The sequence below is a fragment of the Anguilla anguilla genome, chromosome 6 (genome assembly GCF_013347855.1).
Source record: "Anguilla anguilla isolate fAngAng1 chromosome 6, fAngAng1.pri, whole genome shotgun sequence".
In the NCBI taxonomy this organism is placed as follows: domain Eukaryota; kingdom Metazoa; phylum Chordata; class Actinopteri; order Anguilliformes; family Anguillidae; genus Anguilla; species Anguilla anguilla.
In genome coordinates, this window is record NC_049206.1 from 27,279,707 (window position 1) to 27,300,065 (window position 20,359).

Sequence of the window (20,359 nt, forward strand, 5' to 3'; positions counted from 1 at the left end):
ACATCGAGAAAAGGCTAGCAAGAGGGCAGGCCACACCCCTGAACAGCCCACAGCCCTTGTCACAACAAGGCAACAAAAAGCCTGTTAGGCCAATGACTGCCATTTCCGGTGAGACCATTCAAGCCATAACAGTCGGGTGCTTTGTTAGCCAGAAAACTGCAGAGCACGAGAGTTTCTGTGTTAGCAGACAGATAGATGTGTTAGATAAACAAGGAAAGACCTTTTCTTAAAAGAATGCCAAATAAAAAACACCCACCATCATGATAGTATTATTTTTCTTCAAATAAAGAAAAATCCGAAATCCCTGAACCTGCATTGTGTTCTTTATATTACATTGAGGTGTATATAGGGAGCTTTATTATTATTTGTTTATTTATTTATTTGGAATATACTCACTCTTTTAAAAATTAAAATAAATGCCTATAATTTTGAACCCTTTGAGATTCATATATTATTTTGTTTTCCTGATGATGAGATTTTCAAAAAATGGCTGAGAATTAGCCTGACCACAATTCAAGCTTGCAAGGCCATACAGTTAATCAGAGATTACAAAAACCTCTACACACTATGGGGAGACATTTCGGAATAAAATAATCCATATTGTGCACAAATATTTTGGTGTTTCGGCATATATATTGGTTTGATATGCACATTTATTGGTCTTTCATTGATGCATTTGTTGGTTTGTCATTTATTGGTTTGTCACTGACGCATTTATTGGTTTGTCATTTGTGCATATTGGTTTGACAAACGTATGTATGAATTCATAATTTGTACACATATTGGTTTGTTGCTTACGCATATTTTGGTTTGATGTAGATACTTGCATATTGGTTTTTTTTTAATTTATGCATTTATTGGCTTGATTTGAGCAAATATTGCTTTGTCATTGTTGCTTTTATATTGGTTTGTTATTTACACATCTGTTGGTTTGATTGTCATGTATACTGGTTTGTTTCACATTTATATTGGTTTGCTATACGCATGTATTTGTTCGTCATTCACACATATATTGGTTTTCTATTTACACATATTATTTTGTTTGTTATGTTTATTGGTTGGCTTCACTTTCATATAGCAATAGGCATGTATTGGTTAGTTATTTGCGCATATATTGTTTTTTTAATTATGCATCTATTGGTTTGATTATGATGAACATTGGTTTGATATAGGCATGTATCAGTTAGTCATTTGTGCATTTATTGGTTTATTTATTGGTTTAATTTCCATTTAAATGTATTTGGTTAAGTTTAGGCAAAATTAAAATTTAAGGTTTACATAATGTCTGATGAACCACATGACCTTACACACATGAAATATGGTCGGATCAATGATAACTAATTATTTGGAGATCTCATTATTAGGGAAAACATTTTGCTATATACATTTTAAAAGGTTCAGAAATGTAAGCATTTTTTCAGTCTTTCAGTAGTAATCATTTTAATCAAAGTAGAGGGAATATTAAAAGATAAAAAGCTCCCAATAGACACCTAACCATCCTATAAATGCTTAGTGTATTTGCTGTGACCTTGTAATTACTTTTTTCTAGTATATATAAATATGTATTGTACAGTACAGAAGAACACAGTTAAATTATTGCACCTTTTTTGAATAACAAACCCAAGTACTAGTATTTATTTTCATTTCTACCTACAATTCCACAAAAAGATGACTTTCACTTAGAAATAATATTAAGTCATGACCTCAAAATAGTCTTCTTTGTCTTTGAATACAATGAACAAATTATTTTACAATGTGGGAGGTGGAGGGGTGGGAGAGAGATGCAGCGGTAGGTAGGCTACATTTTCTGAAATCTTAACTAGCTTGTTATTTTTAAATCACCGGTAGCCTAAAACCTTTAGCCTGTGTAAGTAAAATAGGCACTAAAGATGTTAAAAAATATGTCAGAGTTATGCAGCTTAGATGTGTGGAGCCAAATAAGCATATTGTTGCAAGTTTATTCCCAGCAAGCAATTGCAAAGAAGCTTAAGATTTCCGAGTGCAGTGTCCAGTACACACTCAGAATTGTCCAGCTGATGGGCAGTAGTGTTCACAGGAGAAGACCAGAAAGATCAAGGTGCACAAGACATAACTAGTGTTGTCTAGTAGAAGAAAGCATCATAAAACTGCACCACAACTACAGGAAGAAGACAATACAACTACAGTTAATCCAGTTTCCCCAAGACAGTGAAATGGCAACTTTGATCTGCTAGTCTAAAAGAATGTGTATCTGCGAAAGAACCCTTTCTACGTGCTGTTAAGAAGAAAAGACTCCGGTGAGTCAAGCACCATTAACACTGGACCAAGAAAGATTGTGAAAAGGCAGGTACACATCCTTTAAGACCAGCAGATTGTTGTTGCCCTTTCACTGTAGTCAGAGACACTGGTTTCTCTCTAGTAGCATTAAGTTCTTAATATAGTGCAGTTTTATAATGGTTTATTTTGCTCCACCACAAGATATTTGTCCTACTGGCCTCTACTAACGGTAAACAAACACAGAGCTCAGTTTACCCTGCCCGAAATAGGGTTACCAGGACCCATCCCTGGAGCCAGGACTGGTGGTGGTGTCCGCAGGCAAGCACCTAGTGCCCGGGTAACATTACTGCCCATCAGCTAACCCTTCTGAGTGTATGCTGAACAATGCACCTTGAAACCATAGGCTCCTTTGCAATTTCTCAATGCAAATATCCTTCTTGCCACAATATGTTTACTGCAGACCTAGCCTAACTGCTTCTTCTTTGCCGTATTTATTGCAATTTTAATTGCACTATCGACTAAAGGTACTGGGTTACCTATGGTTTAAAAAAACGTAAGGTAGACAATTTTTCACTCTATTTCATTACCCCTCCACTTCCCTCCCACCCCTTCACCAACAACTAAAACAATGCTGTTCAATTGTATTTGATGCTAAAAGTGGCTATTTCAAGAAAAGTCTTTATTAATTTTTTAAGTAAAACTCATTTTTTTTGTGTTATTGCTGGGGAAATTTGAAAATAAATGTGTATACATATACTCTTTTGGTTTGTTATTCAATAAATGCACACATTAACTGAATTCTCAACATGTAGAAATTACAGCACTTTCTATACATTCATTCCCTCCATTTCAGGACACCATACTGTTTGGGACTAATGACTTCACACATGTTTATAATTAGTCAGGTGCTAAAAGGGCTGTTAGTTCTACATGTTGAAACCAAAATGTATTAAAATACCCAGTAATAAATGCTGAGAAGCTGCACTTTAGCGACATGGGCATTGTTTAATTGCAAATCTAAAACTGAGTACAAAGCCAAATCCAGAAAAAAAAATATATCTCAGTACCAAACATTATGGTTTATATAACATCACTGTATATAATACGATCATGATTGTGGGTATTTTTAAAAATGTCTTTCCTTGGCTAGGTATCTGCTGATGAAACACCAAAACTGACACAGCTTTTCAATTTGTCGATTGACAAAAAAAAAAAAAAAGACCTCAACTGTTATGGCCTGAATTGGCTCACCTGAAATGGCTGCTATTGGTCTAGCTCTTCCTGCTGACTTGTCGTAGAAGAGCTGCTACAAGGGACGTAGGCTGTTCAGGGGGCGTGGCCTGCTCCCATGCTAGCATTTTTGAGGAGGACTTAGCATAACATCTCATCTTCAGCAGGGACCAAGAGCTGCAACCCTTTCCTACAGACAGAAGCCAAGAAAAATGTATACAACTTTAGGACTAATAAGTAGTGTGCATTTCACTCACTCTCATTCTCAAAAAGTATATGCTGTTCAAAAGGAGCCTTCACATTGTATTTCAATTGACTCAAGCTTCATTCATTTAAGCATGTTCATGTTTTACACCTTTTATTTTAAAACTTGGTCCTTGTTTTGATTTTCATGTACTTTTTCTCGAAAGCATTTTTGTTTGTAAAGTAACATTCACTTTGTTTTAAAACCAGTATCTTTAAAAACCAGAAACATTAGCATTTTTTACCTAAACCAAATTATATTTCACTCTTGAATTACTGCAGGATAATGATAATCACACTAACAAATATTCACTTTTTTAATAATTTTAATAAGAATATTTCTTATTCCCTCTACGGGCTCTGAAGGCTGGCTGTCTCTCTTGGCAGTGTTGATGCACTGCCTTTCAATTGTTGGAAAAGGAAGGGAAATTCATGTTAGTTTTTCATCAAATAAATCAACTAAGAATTGGAAATCAAACATTTCACAGATATTTAGTGTCAGACCAGGCTAATAACTGACTATTTCAAACATCCAAATCCATTCAAATAAATATGTTTGTTCAAAAGACTGCACCTCCAGTTGTGATGCACCACCAATTATATGAATTACTCACAGTTATAATCACAGATACTGTGTTTAAAAATAAAAAAAACTTACCGATCTTTCTGAATTATATTTAGCACCTCCCTGAGCAGTGGCATCTGGAAGGGAAAGATCATAAAATGACCAGGGAGAAGACAAATCTTAAACGACAATGTATTAAAGTATAAGGGAAAGACCTGAGGCCAGTATCAGACTGCAACTGTCTGATGAACTTGCATGCTTGCAATGACACCAGAATTATCCTGCCGACTGAAACCCTCCCTGGGTGACATAAAGCCCAGTTTGTTGCTGCTCTGTGGGTATCCCAATAAATGGGACACCACACAATGAATCCTGTATAATAGCAGGATGTACTATTCAACAGGGCCCAGAACTCACCCAGTGCCCAATAGGATGTCTGGGAACACTGATCCAACTTAGCATTTAGTGCATCCAGCCTGAAAACCAAGAAATGCATTTCAGGCAAAACCCAGTATTTACAATGGATGGGGGAAAATCTATTCAGTAATGTATCAAAACCATGTTTCGGCTAATGTGACGTAAAAAGGTTTTTCTTTGCATGTTAACATTTGGTAATTGATTGTCAGTGAGGTAAGTTACATGAAGCAAAAGTGAGTGTTCCAGCCTTAGATTCTTTATGTTCCTGCTGATTTCTGTCCCTAGTCTTTACCCTACAAAAACTTTCAGCAATTTGGAACCCAGTGTAGTGAATTAACACTCGCCACCTGACTGATTGTATTCAGCCTCTGATTAACAGATTTTATTGTTCGTTATTTGTCTCAGTATTGGTCACTATCCAATTTCAGTAGAATTCTCTACTGAACCCACCTTCCCTGCAGATCAGCTGTCTTTCTCCTTTCCCTGGTTAGCTGATTCTCAGCGTCTCGATAAGCCATCTGGAGGCATAGAGAGAGAGGAATTAATATCTGGCTGTGGTCAGATGCATGAAGTAGCTAACTTGCTCATAATGTGATCGTGTCCGGATGTCTTACCAAATTATCCTCTGCTCTGCACTGAAAATGTCTAATCTGAAAAGAGAGAACTCACCGGATTAATTCATTCTTGATTGATTGAGTGTAAGTCAGAACATAAACCATGGAGATGAAGAATATGGAAATACAAAATTCTGCACTTGGATAATGTACACTATGCTCATGAAAATCTCTAATTATCATGAGTTATTCCATGTGAAAAAGTAAATATGAAACAAATGTTATTACACTATCATACGGCTGTTAGTTCTGGGTAAATTTGCTCACCTCATTCTTCAGAAAATGCTGGCGCTCTTTAGTCACTTTGATTAAGTCGTCTTTATATTTGACAAAATTCCCATTGGCTTGGGCTGTTCTGGCCTCTTCTTCAGCCAGTTTCCTGTGACATGCAATAGTCCAAGGGATTCAGCAAAGCACAAATTCCAACTTTCCAGTGTACAATTCATTTTAAAGGAATCACATTTCCTTAAAATAGCACGATGCATTATACGTTTCTCCAAACAGATTTTTGTATTTGGACTATGCCTCCACACAGTTGGTGCTGTCTGTTATAGCTAGTGGTGGCAGTTTCACAAAGAAACATTAGCAGCACTAAAATCTGAGATTTCTTTATACTATGTCACTGCAGCAAACATTATTAAAACACCAAAATCATTTTTACGTCTTGTCACTTCAAAGCCCATCTTGCGCATGGTATTTTTGCTTGATACTTACTGCAGTAAAGCGGTCTCCATTTCCTCCATCTTGATGGTCATCATCTCAATATTCCTCTGGAGGGACTGAACCTCATCCTGATGGATGCTACGCTCCTGCATGTTGTTCTCCTTCAGCCCAAGCATCTCCTCAGTCAAATCTTTCACCTTTTGTTGAAAGGCCGTGCAACACTCCTGTTTAAAATATGAAATCGCTTAGTCACTGCATTTTGAGCACTTTTTGATTTTTCAGGCATCTCAATGTTCATACAGCATTATTGAAATGTTTGGCATGTGGTCCAACGTGCCCAAATCAGCTTCTTACCTTCAGCTCTTCATTTTCTGATTTGGTAGATGTTCCTAATTTTTGTGCGCATGCCAGTCGTTCTAACAGTTCCTTGATCTAAATTGGACAAAGGGAACATGGGGATTGCAGTTGGCTTCAAAACCAATAAATTATTAAATCAAATACAAAACAACAGATAAGTGATTTTTAAAGTGGGAGAAGTACTACACTAGCATTCGCTGTCACCTGAGCCTTGTCTGATCCCTGTTTCTCTTCCCACTCCAAATTAGTTTCTTTTAATTTGGCCTCTGTCTCCTGGTAGAGGGCCTTCTCCAGAGCAAGTTTGCTAACAGACACGGACCACAGCAGAGCAGGGAGTGTTAAGTCCTTGAGTGCACAATTATTATCAGTATTATATGGCTACTCCTGTACTCTCAAATACTTCTCATTATGTCCCATAGCTGGTTACATCCGCCATAAATCTTTGAATAAATTATGAGTTTACAAAACGAAGATCCAGTTTCTAGAATTTTGCATGACACATCTAGGATTAAGACTGTTTTATCAGTTGCATTTAATAAGGACAATGTGTGTCGTCTGTTTAAATAAGTATCATTACAACTATTATTATTAGACCACCATTATCCTGGATTGATTTTTATGTCTGTCAAATCAAAGCCCATTTTTCACGACAGTTTTACTTGATATTTACTTCTGTAGAGCGGTCTCTTTTTCCTGCGCCTGAATGGTGACCATGTTTAGCTGGGTCTTGAGGGCGTTCATCTCTTTGTGGTGCGCGCTACGCTCCTCTTCTACGATTGTCTTCGCCCTCAGGATTTCCTTAGCCGAATTCACGGTCATTGCCTGGAAGGCCTTGCTGGATTCCTGTTTTAAATATGAAATTGTGAAAACAAGAAATTTCAACACTTACAGCCATGGGTCACATGATCACAAGGTTAGCAACGTGCTATTGACAATGTTGGCTCGTGAATTATAGGCCCATTTCAGCTTTTCACCTTCAGCATCTCATTTTCAAAATTGGAAATTTTTGTGAGTTCCTCAATCTGGAATTGGAGAAGCAAAGGAAAGAAAACATGATGATTAGCATTATTCCCAAATCTTATTCAGTGTGTATACAAAAACAAAAACTTAAACAAGTGATGCATGCAATGGGAAAAGTACTACAGTGAATTTGGATTAGCTGGACTTGTTCACCTGGTTCTTGTATGAACTCTCTCTGTTTTTGTGGTCCGTGTTCATTTTCTTTGTGGTCTGTTCAGAAGCTTTACCTTCCGAGTTCCGTTTTTCTTCTGAGTCCTGACGAAGCATCTTCTCCTGAGCAAGTTTCCTAAGAAACACAGACCACAGCAGACAGAGACCACCGGGTGTTGAGACTATTTTTACAGATTATTCTTTAAATGCCTTTATTATGTCCAATAACTGTATATATCCCTCACCTTTTAACAAATAAAAAAAAAAAAATTCAGTACAGTTCTGCCATGCTGCAGGGCTTAATCCGGAGTGAAAGACTTCTCTTATCAGTTACATTTACATTTACCAATATCATTGCAACAAAAATTATTATAAAACCATTGTTCTGTCACTTCAAAGCCTTTCTCCTCCAAACTTGAAACTTACTGCTGTAGAAAGCCCTCGCTCTGCTGCAGCCGTTTGGCAGTCATCTTCAGGCTGGTTTTTATGATTTCTGCCTCTGTTTCCAGGTCTTTCACCTTGTTCTCTAGGTTGATCTTCAGTCCACGATTCATCTTCTCTGAAGCCAAAGTTCTCGCTTCGTATGCCTTGCATGACTCCTTTTAGAAAAGTAAATTATATAAATAGAAATGGTCATTAGATATTATAATGTTTCTTTTTTTCAAATGTATATAATTGTATAAAATATACACTGTATACAATAAATTCAACAGAATGTCTAATCGGTGAACACTATTATTTCTGTCGTGAAGTAAATGTAAGAATCACAGCTTTGAAGGTATTTCTGATATCAAGATGTTGCTGTAGCACAATGCTAAGTGTTATTGGAAATCATAATGTTCACTATTTACTTTAAGAAGCCAATAGTCCATCATGAGGGAGATTACGGTGTTCCTCATCCTCTTGAAATGGTCTTCAAGGTCTTCTTTCTAAAATGGACAAGTGCGAGAAATTATTAGTAAAAGGTATTCCCAACAAATATAGCAAAAGAGAAAAAAATCATAAAAAAGAGATTCTGAAACTCACCTTTTTCTGCAGATCAAAAATGTCATTTACGGCAGCATTTCTTTCCGCAGAAAGTCTCGCTACTTTCTTTTTAGTCCCTAAACAAAATGAAAACCCAAGGTTAAAATCAAACCTTATTCACTAAAGTGCTGACACATGTGTAATCAATCCTGTAAGGTGTTAAAAAATATACTAATGTGCTCAATAAACTGTTTTGAACTTACATTGGTATATCCTGTTTTTTACCTGAGGACAACAGAAGGGAGACAGAAGAGAAAAAAATAGTTAATACCCTTGACATAAACCTCACTGTATTACAGTAGCTGAACAAGTTTTGATCATGTAATCATGGAGAAGGCCATAGGTAAGGGCTCTGGGACTATTTGCAGGCAGCAGACACGGTGAAAGAAGAGCTTACAGTTAACCCGGTCCTCCATACTGTCAGCACCCATAGCAGGAGTAGAATGGTATCTCCTAAGCTAGGGCCTGTTCTCCAGCCCTCTGGTAGATGGGTGATGAGCTGAAAAAGATTCGTAAAAACAACATCATCTTTAATGATGTTACAAAGCCTGAGCCGGGTACATAATAGGCCAATCCCCATCAGTTAAAATGCACATTGATACCCTTCATCACTAAGGTTTTTCGAGGAAGAAAACCCATGGCAACGTGGTATTTGTGATATCAATATATCACATAATATATATGCTGTAATTAACAAATAAATCTTTTAAAAACTAGCATAATGTACCGAGTCGGACAGCTGAAGAAATCCATCTGTAGAGAACGTACAGATCACAGGGGAAATTTGCACTTGCACTGGGAAAAAAATGAAAGAAATACTGATTACAGACGAAATATTACTGAAATCACAATTCAGAGAACAGCGGCTTCTCTTTAATATAAGCGAGCAAGGTACTGTACATTTCCTCAGAGGAAATCTTGTTATTCTGGTTATTTTTTTGAAAGGCAGGTTTCTTAAACCAGTATGGAGAGATGGTTAGCTATTTAACATAAGTATATTACATAGAAATAGGTTTTGTCAATACATTATTATTTATGACAGCTGTACTGTATTTAAGATGAACAACAAGTAAATTATATTTATGACAGCTGTACTGTATTTAAGATGAACAACAAGTAAATTATATATCACACAATAATCTTGATAGGAAAATAATTCTCTAAGTGTGTATTATAATAAATATATGCCTTCAATATTATCTATTAGCATCATACAGATATCATTCAGCATTACTCTCTGGTCTGTGTCAATATCTGGCAACTCAGGTTCTTCTTTCTGGCTTCATAAGGCATTTATATTTCAAGGAATATACCCTGCTACATAAAAACCCCCATTATTAAACTACGGTTACTTTCTAGAAATGTAGACCACAGTATTCATACAAAAAACCAGGATCACAGGTTTCAAATTCAAATTCACCCTCCTCAACTTACCGAAGTTGGAAATTGTCACAGGTGTTAGGAAAAGCAAAAGGAAAAGGGAAAAGGGTAGGATAAGCAGCCTCCAGTGTGAAAACACGTTGGATGGCATGCTCACATGCTATGATAAATATATTTTTTCAACAACAATTCCTTAAAAACAATACAAGTAAATTAATAAATTAAACCAATAATGTAACCAATACAATATTTCAAATAGTGTTAAGAATAGAAATTGTGTGTAATTGAATCAGAGAGTTGCATATAGTGAAGGACATCCATTGTGATGTCATAATACACATGATCATTTAAAACATAATATTTACTGGAATTCTACAAAGCAGAAAGAATTTTTCAAATGGCATCTACTGGCATCTTCATTGCCAAGGCAACCTTTGGCACTGTATTCCATTAGGCACTTGGAATTCTATACTTGGAATATCAGCATTGCTCCCCATGGTTGGAAGACTGTAACACTGATAATAACTTTATGTTTTTTTACAGATAAATATGCAGTGGAAAAAACAGAATATCCCACAAGGGAATTTGCCTTGCACAGTAAAACAAAAACTTTAGATTGTGTATTGTTTCTGCATGTTTGGAGCATATATAGTCCATGCATCTCTGAAAATTCTCCCAGTTTGGAAAAATACAGATACATCTCTGTTAATCTGATCTTTTCATCCTGTGTTCTTCATCAAAAATATATTTGTTTTATTGCATGTGACACACATACTGTTCACATCTACTGTAACGGTGCATTGTGATTGGCTGAAGACTATGGCGAAATACAGCCCTAGCCAAGTTGGGACCAAAAACAGAAATTAAATATCATTTTGTGGAAAGAAATGTGGAGTTTTTATGCTTTTTGAAGTACTGTAACTAAGAATACTGGTTGTACCATTTTTAACTTAACATTATCATGAAATGGTTATTTTAAGTGTCTATATGCTATGCCTTTTGGGCCTGGATTGCCTGTGAAGCGTATTGTGAAAATTGTTTGTGAAATGCGCTATATAAAAAACATGATGTCCCTGTCTGTATAAATGTAACAGCTGTTACAGTTATGCCAGCTCTGAGTTGCTATACAAAACAACCTTTTTCACTGTTATATGATCACAGAACACCATCTAAAGAGAAAATATGAGTACCCAAGGAGGTCATGGAAAGGACTTCAGATTTGGAGATTAGGGACACTAGATGGTCTTGAAAGCCATCTACTGTAGATGTAGTGTACTTTTTGGGAGACCTTAGGCATTTTAAATGGTGTTTAATTTCTTTAATGGATATAAATTTTACTCAATGTGTTTGACGTTTTAAGTTGGTTCAGTGTTTAATGTTAATTAACACAGCTAATTTGCTTTCTGTGTTGACATAACATCATCTTCTGGATTGTCAAAGTGATCAATGAAAAAAAAAAAAGGTTACCTGGTCACAGACATTTATAATAAGCACACATCATTGGTTGGTTGGTCTTGTAGGATGTAGCATTTACTGTAGATTATGGCCTTAGAGGGGGAAACAGTGAATAAGAATGCGGCCTGGCCTCCCCGTAACAAGCATCAAAGCAAATGTGATTGGGGAATTTTAAAATCCACTGATAGCCTAATATAGGCCGACAGTCTATGGATCTCACCTCCTCAGAAGAGACAGGATACCATATCAGGGGTCGGAGTCCCTGCATAGCTACATGCCTAACATTTCCCATTACTTTAAGTTTGAATGCAATCCTTAAGTAGGCCAGTCCTTGTCAAAAATTAATCTAACCCCCCTTCTCGTCTCTCCTACACCTTTACTCGGCATCATCTAATCAGGGCAAAACATCCTCAAGCCATGCTGGGTAAGGTATTTAAGATTGCCACAGGGAAACTGTTGTGTGTGTTGCTTTGGTTTCGGAGCATTGAAGAAGAGTTTCCCTTTTTATATTGGCAGTAGTTCCTTGGTTGTGTGTTTCTAGCTGGTTTCCTTTCATCCTGTGGTGCTTATGTAAATTAGAAGTGGATCATACTTTGGCAAGGTCTGGCATATCCGTTTCTCTCCTTCTCTTTTCTGGTATTTCATAATTGTCAGGAACTGGCCAGTTAGGCAGAACCCAAATGCAGAGTAAAACACAGGAGGCTCAACAGGTAAATTTAAATAAAGACTTTACTTTCAAAAAGTAAACAGAACAACCAAAAGGCCATGAGGGGCAATTCCCAAAAAGAACTAAAAATTCTAAGAACAGAAAACACAACAAGGAACTCAAAACACTAGAAAACAAACAAGAAAACAAGCAGCGGAACTCGAAATCCTTGAAAACACACAAAGCACTAAGAACACACAACGAGGGCAGAAAACAGTAGGATCCAGCGCCCAACTCAGGGAAACAAAGAACTTATAGACAAGAGGGATAACCAGACACAGGTGAACACAATGCACAATCAACACAGAAAGGAGAGGGACAACGAGACAACAGGTGAAAACACTGATAGAATCAACACAGGAGGAGAAAGCAATGAGGCAAACAAACCAAAGTACAAAGATGCGAAATGCCGCCATCTGGCGGCCCAAAAAAGGAATAACCGTAACAGAAAAGGCAGAACCATGACAATAATCAATTGTGTAATGTTTTTTTGTATGTCTTCTATTTTGTAATTTAGTAGTGTGCCTGCATTCAATAAAGAATGTATTATTTCAATTCATTAATCTAATTCTTTAATCTTGAAACCTTGTACAGCTTGTTTTGACTTGTTGGTTGATTCCATCAGTTTTCTGTAGACTGACCTATCAATGAATGTGGCGATTTAATTGATCATTCTAATTTTAAACATAATTATTAAATTAAATCGAATAAAATATATTTTACATGTAGGTTAAGTGAGGGGTTCTAGCACGCAATATCGCTTCTTTCAGTATTCAGAGTGCTGAACATGTTAACTAGGGCATTGACAGTTGGAACTGCTGGATTCAGAAAATAAACATTCTCATTTAATCCTTACTTGTCCCACAGTCTGTATGGTCAGCTATTTGCTTTGTAAAACTTACCTGGGTGATAAGAAATAAACAAAAGCAGCTTTCCTCATCAATGTTACCACAACTCACTTCAAGGTAAGTTATGAAGTTGCTATGTCTTTTCAATCAATAAATATTCATGTTTCATAATCTGAGGATGTGGCTGGTCTCACATTACGAAATGAGTTTCCTTGTTAACATTAATATGTACAGAAAAAAAAACCACATAACCACAATGCACATTATAGGGTAATTTCATTTACTGTTAGAATGATTTAATTTGTTGTTACACAATTGACGTGATGGTATGATGGTAACTTAGGACTGTGTATACATTGGTTTTAATTATATTTGACTCGAGTATGTTATGAATATAATTGAAATGGCGGCAAAAACAACTGCAAAAATGGCAATAGAACATAGATAATAAAATAACTATAAAATTGAACAAATACAATGATCGACAATTAAGTTATTGTGAGAGAGACTCTTGACCGTGATACGTCCTAATGTTATGAATTATCACTGTTTTATCTTATTGTGTTGCTAAAGTAAGCAATTTGAGCATGTAGCCAATTTGTTGATAACATTAAAAACCTGTTTGGACAACACAATTGCATAGCAGAGTCAGTCTTTTATTATTGCATAGAAATTGAAGGAGAGAGAAATATAGTCTGGTTTCTGTCAAAAGGATGAATGTTTCCATGCAGGAATCCATCCATGCATTGCCTATACCTGCTTATTCCTAGTCATGTGGTCTGAAATCTTAAAGGTCACAAGAAGTTCAACTATATGCTTTATTATTATTACGTTGCCTCCTCCCCAAATTGTCCCCCTCTCCTGCAAGCAGCAGTCTAAGCAGGTTACTGTGCCCATATCCATAAATTGTGCATTAAACAGTTTTCACTTCTAAACCTGATTTAGAAAATTTTGTTCAATTTGATGTTTTGATTTTGTGTGGAGTTAGTGTCCATAATTTTATACAATGAAGCTGGTGAATAAAATGTCATACACATTTATGTGTTGGGAAAACTATGAAATCAAAGACTCAAAAATAACAAACAAAATAAAATATAATGATATAAATGTTATTTTCATGTGGTAGTGCAGAAAGTGTGAAGACACCACAGAAACAATGTAAACACACATTGTAGTAAAAACTATTAAATCTAACTAGAACTCTTGTGATTTTCACAGTACCTGTTTAAACACACAAAAATCAGAACTGAAAACAGTTGTTGGCATGCAAGCCAAACGATATTTTTTTACGACATTGCTGACCTTCAACAACAAAACCTGTTGACAACTTTACTCCAGCTTATTTCTCAAGTCCTGTAACATAGGTTTGAGCTACTTTCTCCCATCATCAAGATTTAAGAGGACAACCTGAATGAACTCAAAGAAGCCACTTAGTTTCTCAGGGTAGCCCAAATGGAGAGCATAGATCAGTCCAAACAAAATCACCAGTGAATCTGTCCAATATCTGTGAGACATTACAACCTGATCCTCGAGGACGATTGAAACGTTGTGAGTTTTAAAGGGAACTCCTGCAGGCACCTCCTCTTCATTGACCACTGCCACCAGAGCCACTGCTCCCTCCTGGGTTGCCTGCAACTCATCCTGAAAAGGGAATATATGTTCAGTGTATTTGAGTGTAATTGTATAAATCAAGCTTATAAAAAGGCTAATGATGAAAAAGAAAGCATCATTGCACCATCGCTTCCAGATTTTTACATGCAAGTCGAAGCAATGTGTAAGCTTAAGCAATGAAATTCTGGGCCATAATTCCATGTATTAGTTTAGCAATGTGGTGTTTCACTGTACTAACATTGTATGCCAAACTAAGAGTACAAGATTATTTATGAAGATTACCCTCAATTTGTCCTTCCATATAATGAGGGGGGAGTTCTAGCCCGTCTTCTCTTGTTACCAATGTTTAGCTCGGAATATCTGAAGTGATCAGTTTACAGAGAAGGTTTCTCTTTAACTGCTTCAAGACACAATAAAGGTAACCCTGATCATTTCAAACCCCTTTGATATTTGTGAGGATCTGGACTTATTGTAGAAGCTTTCTTAGTTTAGAAGAGCACAAACAAAATACACAATGACTATCAAATCAACTAGACGGACAGAAATCAAAAGAGAGATGAGTAGGGAGTCTATGATTCTCAGTTATTTTTTATAAACTTTCAATTTGTGTTCCAAATTTGGGAGCAGATAATCTGTTAAATTAGTCTTTGTGCGTGATGAGACCTGATTTTTAAGCACAATTTAAAAATGTGTGTAAACTGAACCTCACTTAGGTTAGCCTTGAAAAAATCTTAACCAATCCTAATACAAGACTCACGTGCCATATGCCCATGTAAATATTTTTGGTGTGTATAATCATTCCTCCTGTTCATACTGGATGTGAAGAGATCCTAATAACACAACTACACTAAGAGATAGAGGACTAAATCCAGCCCTCGCTCTGTGTGAAATTGACTTTTAAAGTTCAGCTGAAGTAAATGAGGCTTCAGCAGTTTGAGTTACACTAATCAAGTGGATATCTTCCAAAGTTGGTCTTTTTAGTACAAAACTTCTTGTTCTTCTAGTCACATGTAGGTTTATTGTCGGGACAAAACACTGACGACAAACCTACAAGTGACTGCCAGGATGAAGATCCCCTGTTGGTTAGGAAGGGATCTCTTTAGAGCCAGTATGGACATGAGGAATGATTACAGCCACCAACTCTTTACGTGGACATATGGACATGTGAGCATTGCATTAAGAGACTTGAAAACATGCAAGCCTATGACTGAATAATAAATTGCACCGTAATGGATTTTTACAGCCTAAAATGAAATACTTGACAATTTTTCAAAAATATGTCTTTTGTAAAACATTTTTTACATGGCATTTTGAATACTTGAGAAAATTGTTACATATCAACAGAGATTACCTCATTTCTTACTTAATGAATACCTATGTTGCAATGAAATTAGTTGTTTTTTTTCCCCCACCACAGGCACTAGCCATTACTATCATTTAAATATGAAAAGATAGAATGTAACGGGAGGATGAAAACATATGATCAGACTTAATGATGGAAAGAACATAAATATATGTATTTATATGAAGATATTGTAAGACATGTTGATATTGTTCATGTTGTGCCCTCAATAAGTACTGATGTGGATCCCCTTGAGTATCACTGTAGTTGTTCTTCAGAATTCTTCAATTTTGGTGTAACTCTCTCTTACTAATTTAATGTAATTTATTCAATGAATATCTCTTCATTTGTAATATAGTTTTATAACTTGGTAACATGTGATACAACCATGTAATGTATATAATTAACTTATAAAATATAGAAGCAGTATATCTCTGCCTGACTGTAAATTATACAGTTTTGATGAACAGCAGCGGCCAGCCTTAATGAAAAAGAACAACCCATACAACTAGAGGGCTAAATCACGATATAAACCTCCAACTATTTCATTCATTCCTTTGTCCCACACCATCTCCACACCAGTCTTGCAATTAATACAACGATGTTATAACATTCAACAGTCAACAATCAGTTAAGCAAGGGGGAACACAGCATTTTCAAGGCTAGATAATGTGATGCCCACTACACAGCAAAAACTAAGTAATGTAGAGAACTGCTCTAAAGGCAGCCAACAGGGCACACAGTAGAAGCTAGAAGGCAATTTTTATATTCATCGGTGATTTCTCTTAATACTACTATGGCTAATGTTTGCACAACTCAGTAAGCTAGCACATTTCAGCATTCACACAATGTAGCCTACTTTTACAATTCAAACAGCATGGTAAACAGTAACTTATGCAAAGCCGTAATAAAATACCAGAACAAAGTTGCCTCGCGTGGAAGATACAACCGTATCTGTGTCCTGAGTCGGCAAATCGATTCTTTCATCAACAAACACACACCGCAGTGCAGCGGGTCCTCCTGAGCTTCTCCGTTATTCTAGTGCTGAGTGCAAACTGGACTGGTCCAAACCAGTCACATCCTCTCTCTCTCTCTCTCAGTGCCGCATGCGCAAAGACGACAAAGTGAACGGCAGGTTCATTGTTTACATTCTGGGCAGGATGCAACAAACTGGGTTGCCCAAATACAAATGAAGAGTGAATAAAATTTAGGTGGGCAACTAACAACTATTTTCAATAAATCTGCCGAATCAATTTTCAAAATTGTGGCTGATTAATTTTTTGTCGACTAACTGTAATACTTGTTTTTTATGTGACTAACATCAAATCTTTACACTTTGGGAGATCATTTCAAGAATGATCAAGAATTATTTGAATGCATTCTTTGGTTTACTTGGGTACAATGATGATTTATAAAATGAAAAAACAAAAATTGAAAAATCATAAGCCATTACATTACAGGCATTTGGCAGACGCTCTTATCCAGAGCAACGTACAATGAAGTGTATATCCATAACCAGGAACAAGTATGACGAAAACCCTAGAGAGAAGTACCGGTCCAAGTGCAGGGAACAACCGCATAATTCAACTTGGGCCCTGAAGGTTAAACCGTTTAACACTAACACAAACGAGAACATCAACAACGCGGTCTATGCAAAAATACAAGCAGTAGTTAGTCACCTACAAAACAGCTACCTAGTTACAACCCTAAGCTTACAGTCATTTACAGAGGGTTGGGAGGGATGGGGAGAGGTGCAGCCTGAAGAGGTGAGTCGTAGTGGTAGGAAGGCAGCAGACTGGGAGGCCTCTAGGTGGATGTTAAAATCTCCCAGGAGGATCAGCGGGGTGCCGTCCTCAGGGAAGGAACTGAGCAGGGTGTCTAGCTCATCCAGGAAGCTTCACAGGGGCCCCGGGGGACGATAAATAACAACAATATAGAGGTTAGTAGGGTAGGTGATAGAGACAGGATGGAATTCAAAAGTGGATATAGACAGGTCAGGGAGGGGGAGAACAGAGAATTTCCAAGTGGGGGAGATCAGTAGACCAGTACCACCACCACGGCCAGATCGCCGGGGGGTGTGGGAGAAGGAGTAGGAGGACGAGAGGGCAGCAGGAGTGGCAGAGTTGTCTGGTGTGATCCAGGTTTCTGTGAGGGCAAGGAACTGCAGGGATAGGAGGGAGACATACTGCACTTGACCTGTTGTGAGAGAGATCCAATCCAGACCATCGTATTGTATCAATACTATGAGTGGGAATTTATATTTGAAGCCAGGTTTTCTGGAGAGGAGGGGGGTTTATCTGTATGTGTGGCTGAGTTTGATTGACACTGCAGGCCAAAACCAAACCATCAAATCACACCCCCTGGGTTTAAGCAGAATTTTAAACCAGTCGAATATCCTCTGGGAAAAGACAGATCATTAGCATATTACGTTGAAAAATTTAGCTTAAGGTGTTATCCACAGCGACTGACATTACTTCCATCTTGATTATTGTTATTTATTTTTTGCCTACTGTTCACTTAGAATAAATAATCCAAATGTGTGTCTAAGAAATTCTAAGAGCATTGCTTACGAGTGGGAATTGAACCAGCACTCTCTGAACCACAAACCTATTAACCCAAACCCTTTATAGAATCAGAACAATTTGTGAAGGTTTACATCCAACAAATAAGAAATATCAAATGATATTAGATGGTCTATGAAAAGGGTGAGACTGCTGTGTTAATATTAAGCCTACAGCTCTTTGTTTATGTTCACAAGTCAAAAGCAAATTAATCTTCAATGTGGCAAATATGACAAGTGCTATAGTAAAATATATTTTTCATGAATAACTGAAATGTTTTGTTGTGCATCTGACAACCATAGTTGTCCATGTGTTGTTCCAGGTTTATGCTGCTGTCAATCTTTCAAGAGCAAGATCAATGGAAAAACAACAAGTTGAAGTTTCTGGCTGTGCTGTGTGAGGAATCTCAGACCAGCTGCAGCTGTATGATACGGGCTGTGCAGACACAAAGTGCTGCCTCGATATCAGCCTTGACATTTAGGATTTCACATCTCCCTCCCCCCTCCTCCCAGGATTGGAACCACCAGCGTTGCTGCTCCCCTTTCAGCCTCCGTCCTCCTGTCACTCGAACCCATGCCTCTTATCAATCCCTGAGAGCGGTCATCTGCCCATCTGAGCTGTCCCCTGATCCGCATCCCCCCCATGTCCCTGCTGCAGGAGTCCAAACCTGAACCTGAACCTGACCATGTTGGGAGGGGGGTGCACAAGGGAAAAGCTGGAAATGTACTCTGGCCCCTCCCCCAGTCCCCCCCACCCCACCCCCCTCCATGCCGCTCAGTCTATTGTAAGCTCTCAGAAATGCTCAGTTTGACTGGCAGCCTGTCACAGATCAGTTCCCAGCTAAAGCAGCTTGGCTGGCTGGCTAAGGGGGAAGGACAGAGACCTAAGTGGGTTTATCAGCCTCTTAACGCCTCGCGAGCTCCACCACACAAAGGAGATTGGTCTTAAACACCCAAAGCGAACGCGAGATCATGAAAGTGCCTTATGGCCTCAGAGTCGAATGTGACTGAATTTTAAAGCACCTTTGGCAGACCTGGCAACCGCGACACATGTACACAGACGGGCACACGCATGCACAAACCCCCAAATACACTAACAAACAAATTTATGAACAGACATATATAGAAATGTCAGAAAAATAAACTATCCTTTTCAATGTCAGTGCATGCGAAGGTCGGAGAAAATGGCAGTCTATTCTTTACAGCGTATATTCTTTACAGTGCAAAACCTGATGATTGAAAATTGTAAATCAAGTCCAGAATTAAGGAATTCACTTTGAGCCTGATCGCCTGTAATTAAGGCATACGTTTTCTGTTGTCGGATTTGGTAGCTTGCCATTTAGTGCAAATAGCCCCTCAGCAGAAAACATAACAAGGTAATTGGTTGATAAATCTATGATTAATTAAATTAGGAGAGGCAGACCATAATGAGGTTGGTGTAATCCATCAAATTAAAGCTTTGAATCCATTGTACAAGATTATTTTGACAAAGAAAGAAGCAACCTTCCGGTGAGCAGTGCTGTATTCCAGTATTCACCTGTACCATTCCAGAGATGCGCACAATTGCACAAACAGAAGATATCCAAGTTAATGCCCAAACATAATACATAAAACCTATTCCATTCCAATCATTTATTTTAAAATCGTATTGTTACTGATAAACATGAATATGTGCTTCATACAATATCCTGAATGCAACTGAATTAAACAGAAAGCATGTGTCTCAACCACTCTGAACCAACTATACACAGGTGCATGAGTGTTTGTTCAAAAGTGGTCCTCATGCTCCTGTGTTTAATTCAGTCATATCTACAATATTGTGTCAAGCTTACATTAATATTACTAGTACACAACTACTCCATTAATACCAACTATTTACACATGCACCTGTCTATACTCTGTACTAATGGAATGAT

The 20,359-nt window shown here is 37.4% G+C and overlaps 1 protein-coding gene and 2 long non-coding RNA genes across 3 annotated transcripts; all 3 read right to left on the bottom strand.

Moving 5' to 3' along the window:
• Positions 1–4,342: 4,342 nt before the first annotated feature.
• On the bottom strand, positions 4,343–7,338 carry LOC118228994 (tropomyosin-2-like). The gene is made up of 10 exons (XM_035420597.1): positions 7,320–7,338; positions 7,016–7,188; positions 6,550–6,649; positions 6,343–6,420; positions 6,040–6,212; positions 5,593–5,704; positions 5,326–5,361; positions 5,162–5,229; positions 4,712–4,770; positions 4,343–4,431 (listed from the first exon to the last, which is right to left on the bottom strand). Exons 1-10 carry the CDS (start codon positions 7,326–7,328, stop codon positions 4,367–4,369), a joined length of 873 nt encoding a protein of 290 aa, XP_035276488.1. The 5' UTR covers positions 7,329–7,338; the 3' UTR covers positions 4,343–4,366.
• Positions 7,339–8,743: 1,405 nt separating this feature from the next.
• On the bottom strand, positions 8,744–11,999 carry LOC118228836. Its single transcript, XR_004765547.1, has 4 exons — positions 11,389–11,999; positions 9,269–9,336; positions 8,939–9,040; positions 8,744–8,766 (listed from the first exon to the last, which is right to left on the bottom strand). It is a non-coding gene; the product is annotated as an uncharacterized LOC118228836 (long non-coding RNA).
• An 88-nt stretch (positions 12,000–12,087) lies between these two features.
• On the bottom strand, positions 12,088–16,932 carry LOC118230434. The gene is made up of 2 exons (XR_004765847.1): positions 16,800–16,932; positions 12,088–14,571 (listed from the first exon to the last, which is right to left on the bottom strand). It is a non-coding gene; the product is annotated as an uncharacterized LOC118230434 (long non-coding RNA).
• Between the last annotated feature and the right edge of the window lie 3,427 nt (positions 16,933–20,359).

Excerpts from the sequence above, each read along its gene's own strand:
- LOC118228994 (XM_035420597.1), bottom strand. Across the intron at positions 6,650-7,015 it reads AAAGAGACCGCTCTACAGAA|CAAACTTGCTCTGGAGAAGG; the intron begins GTAAATATCAAG and ends CGTGTCTGTTAG. Across the intron at positions 5,705-6,039 it reads ATGGAGACCGCTTTACTGCA|GAAACTGGCTGAAGAAGAGG; the intron begins GTAAGTATCAAG and ends TGCATGTCACAG.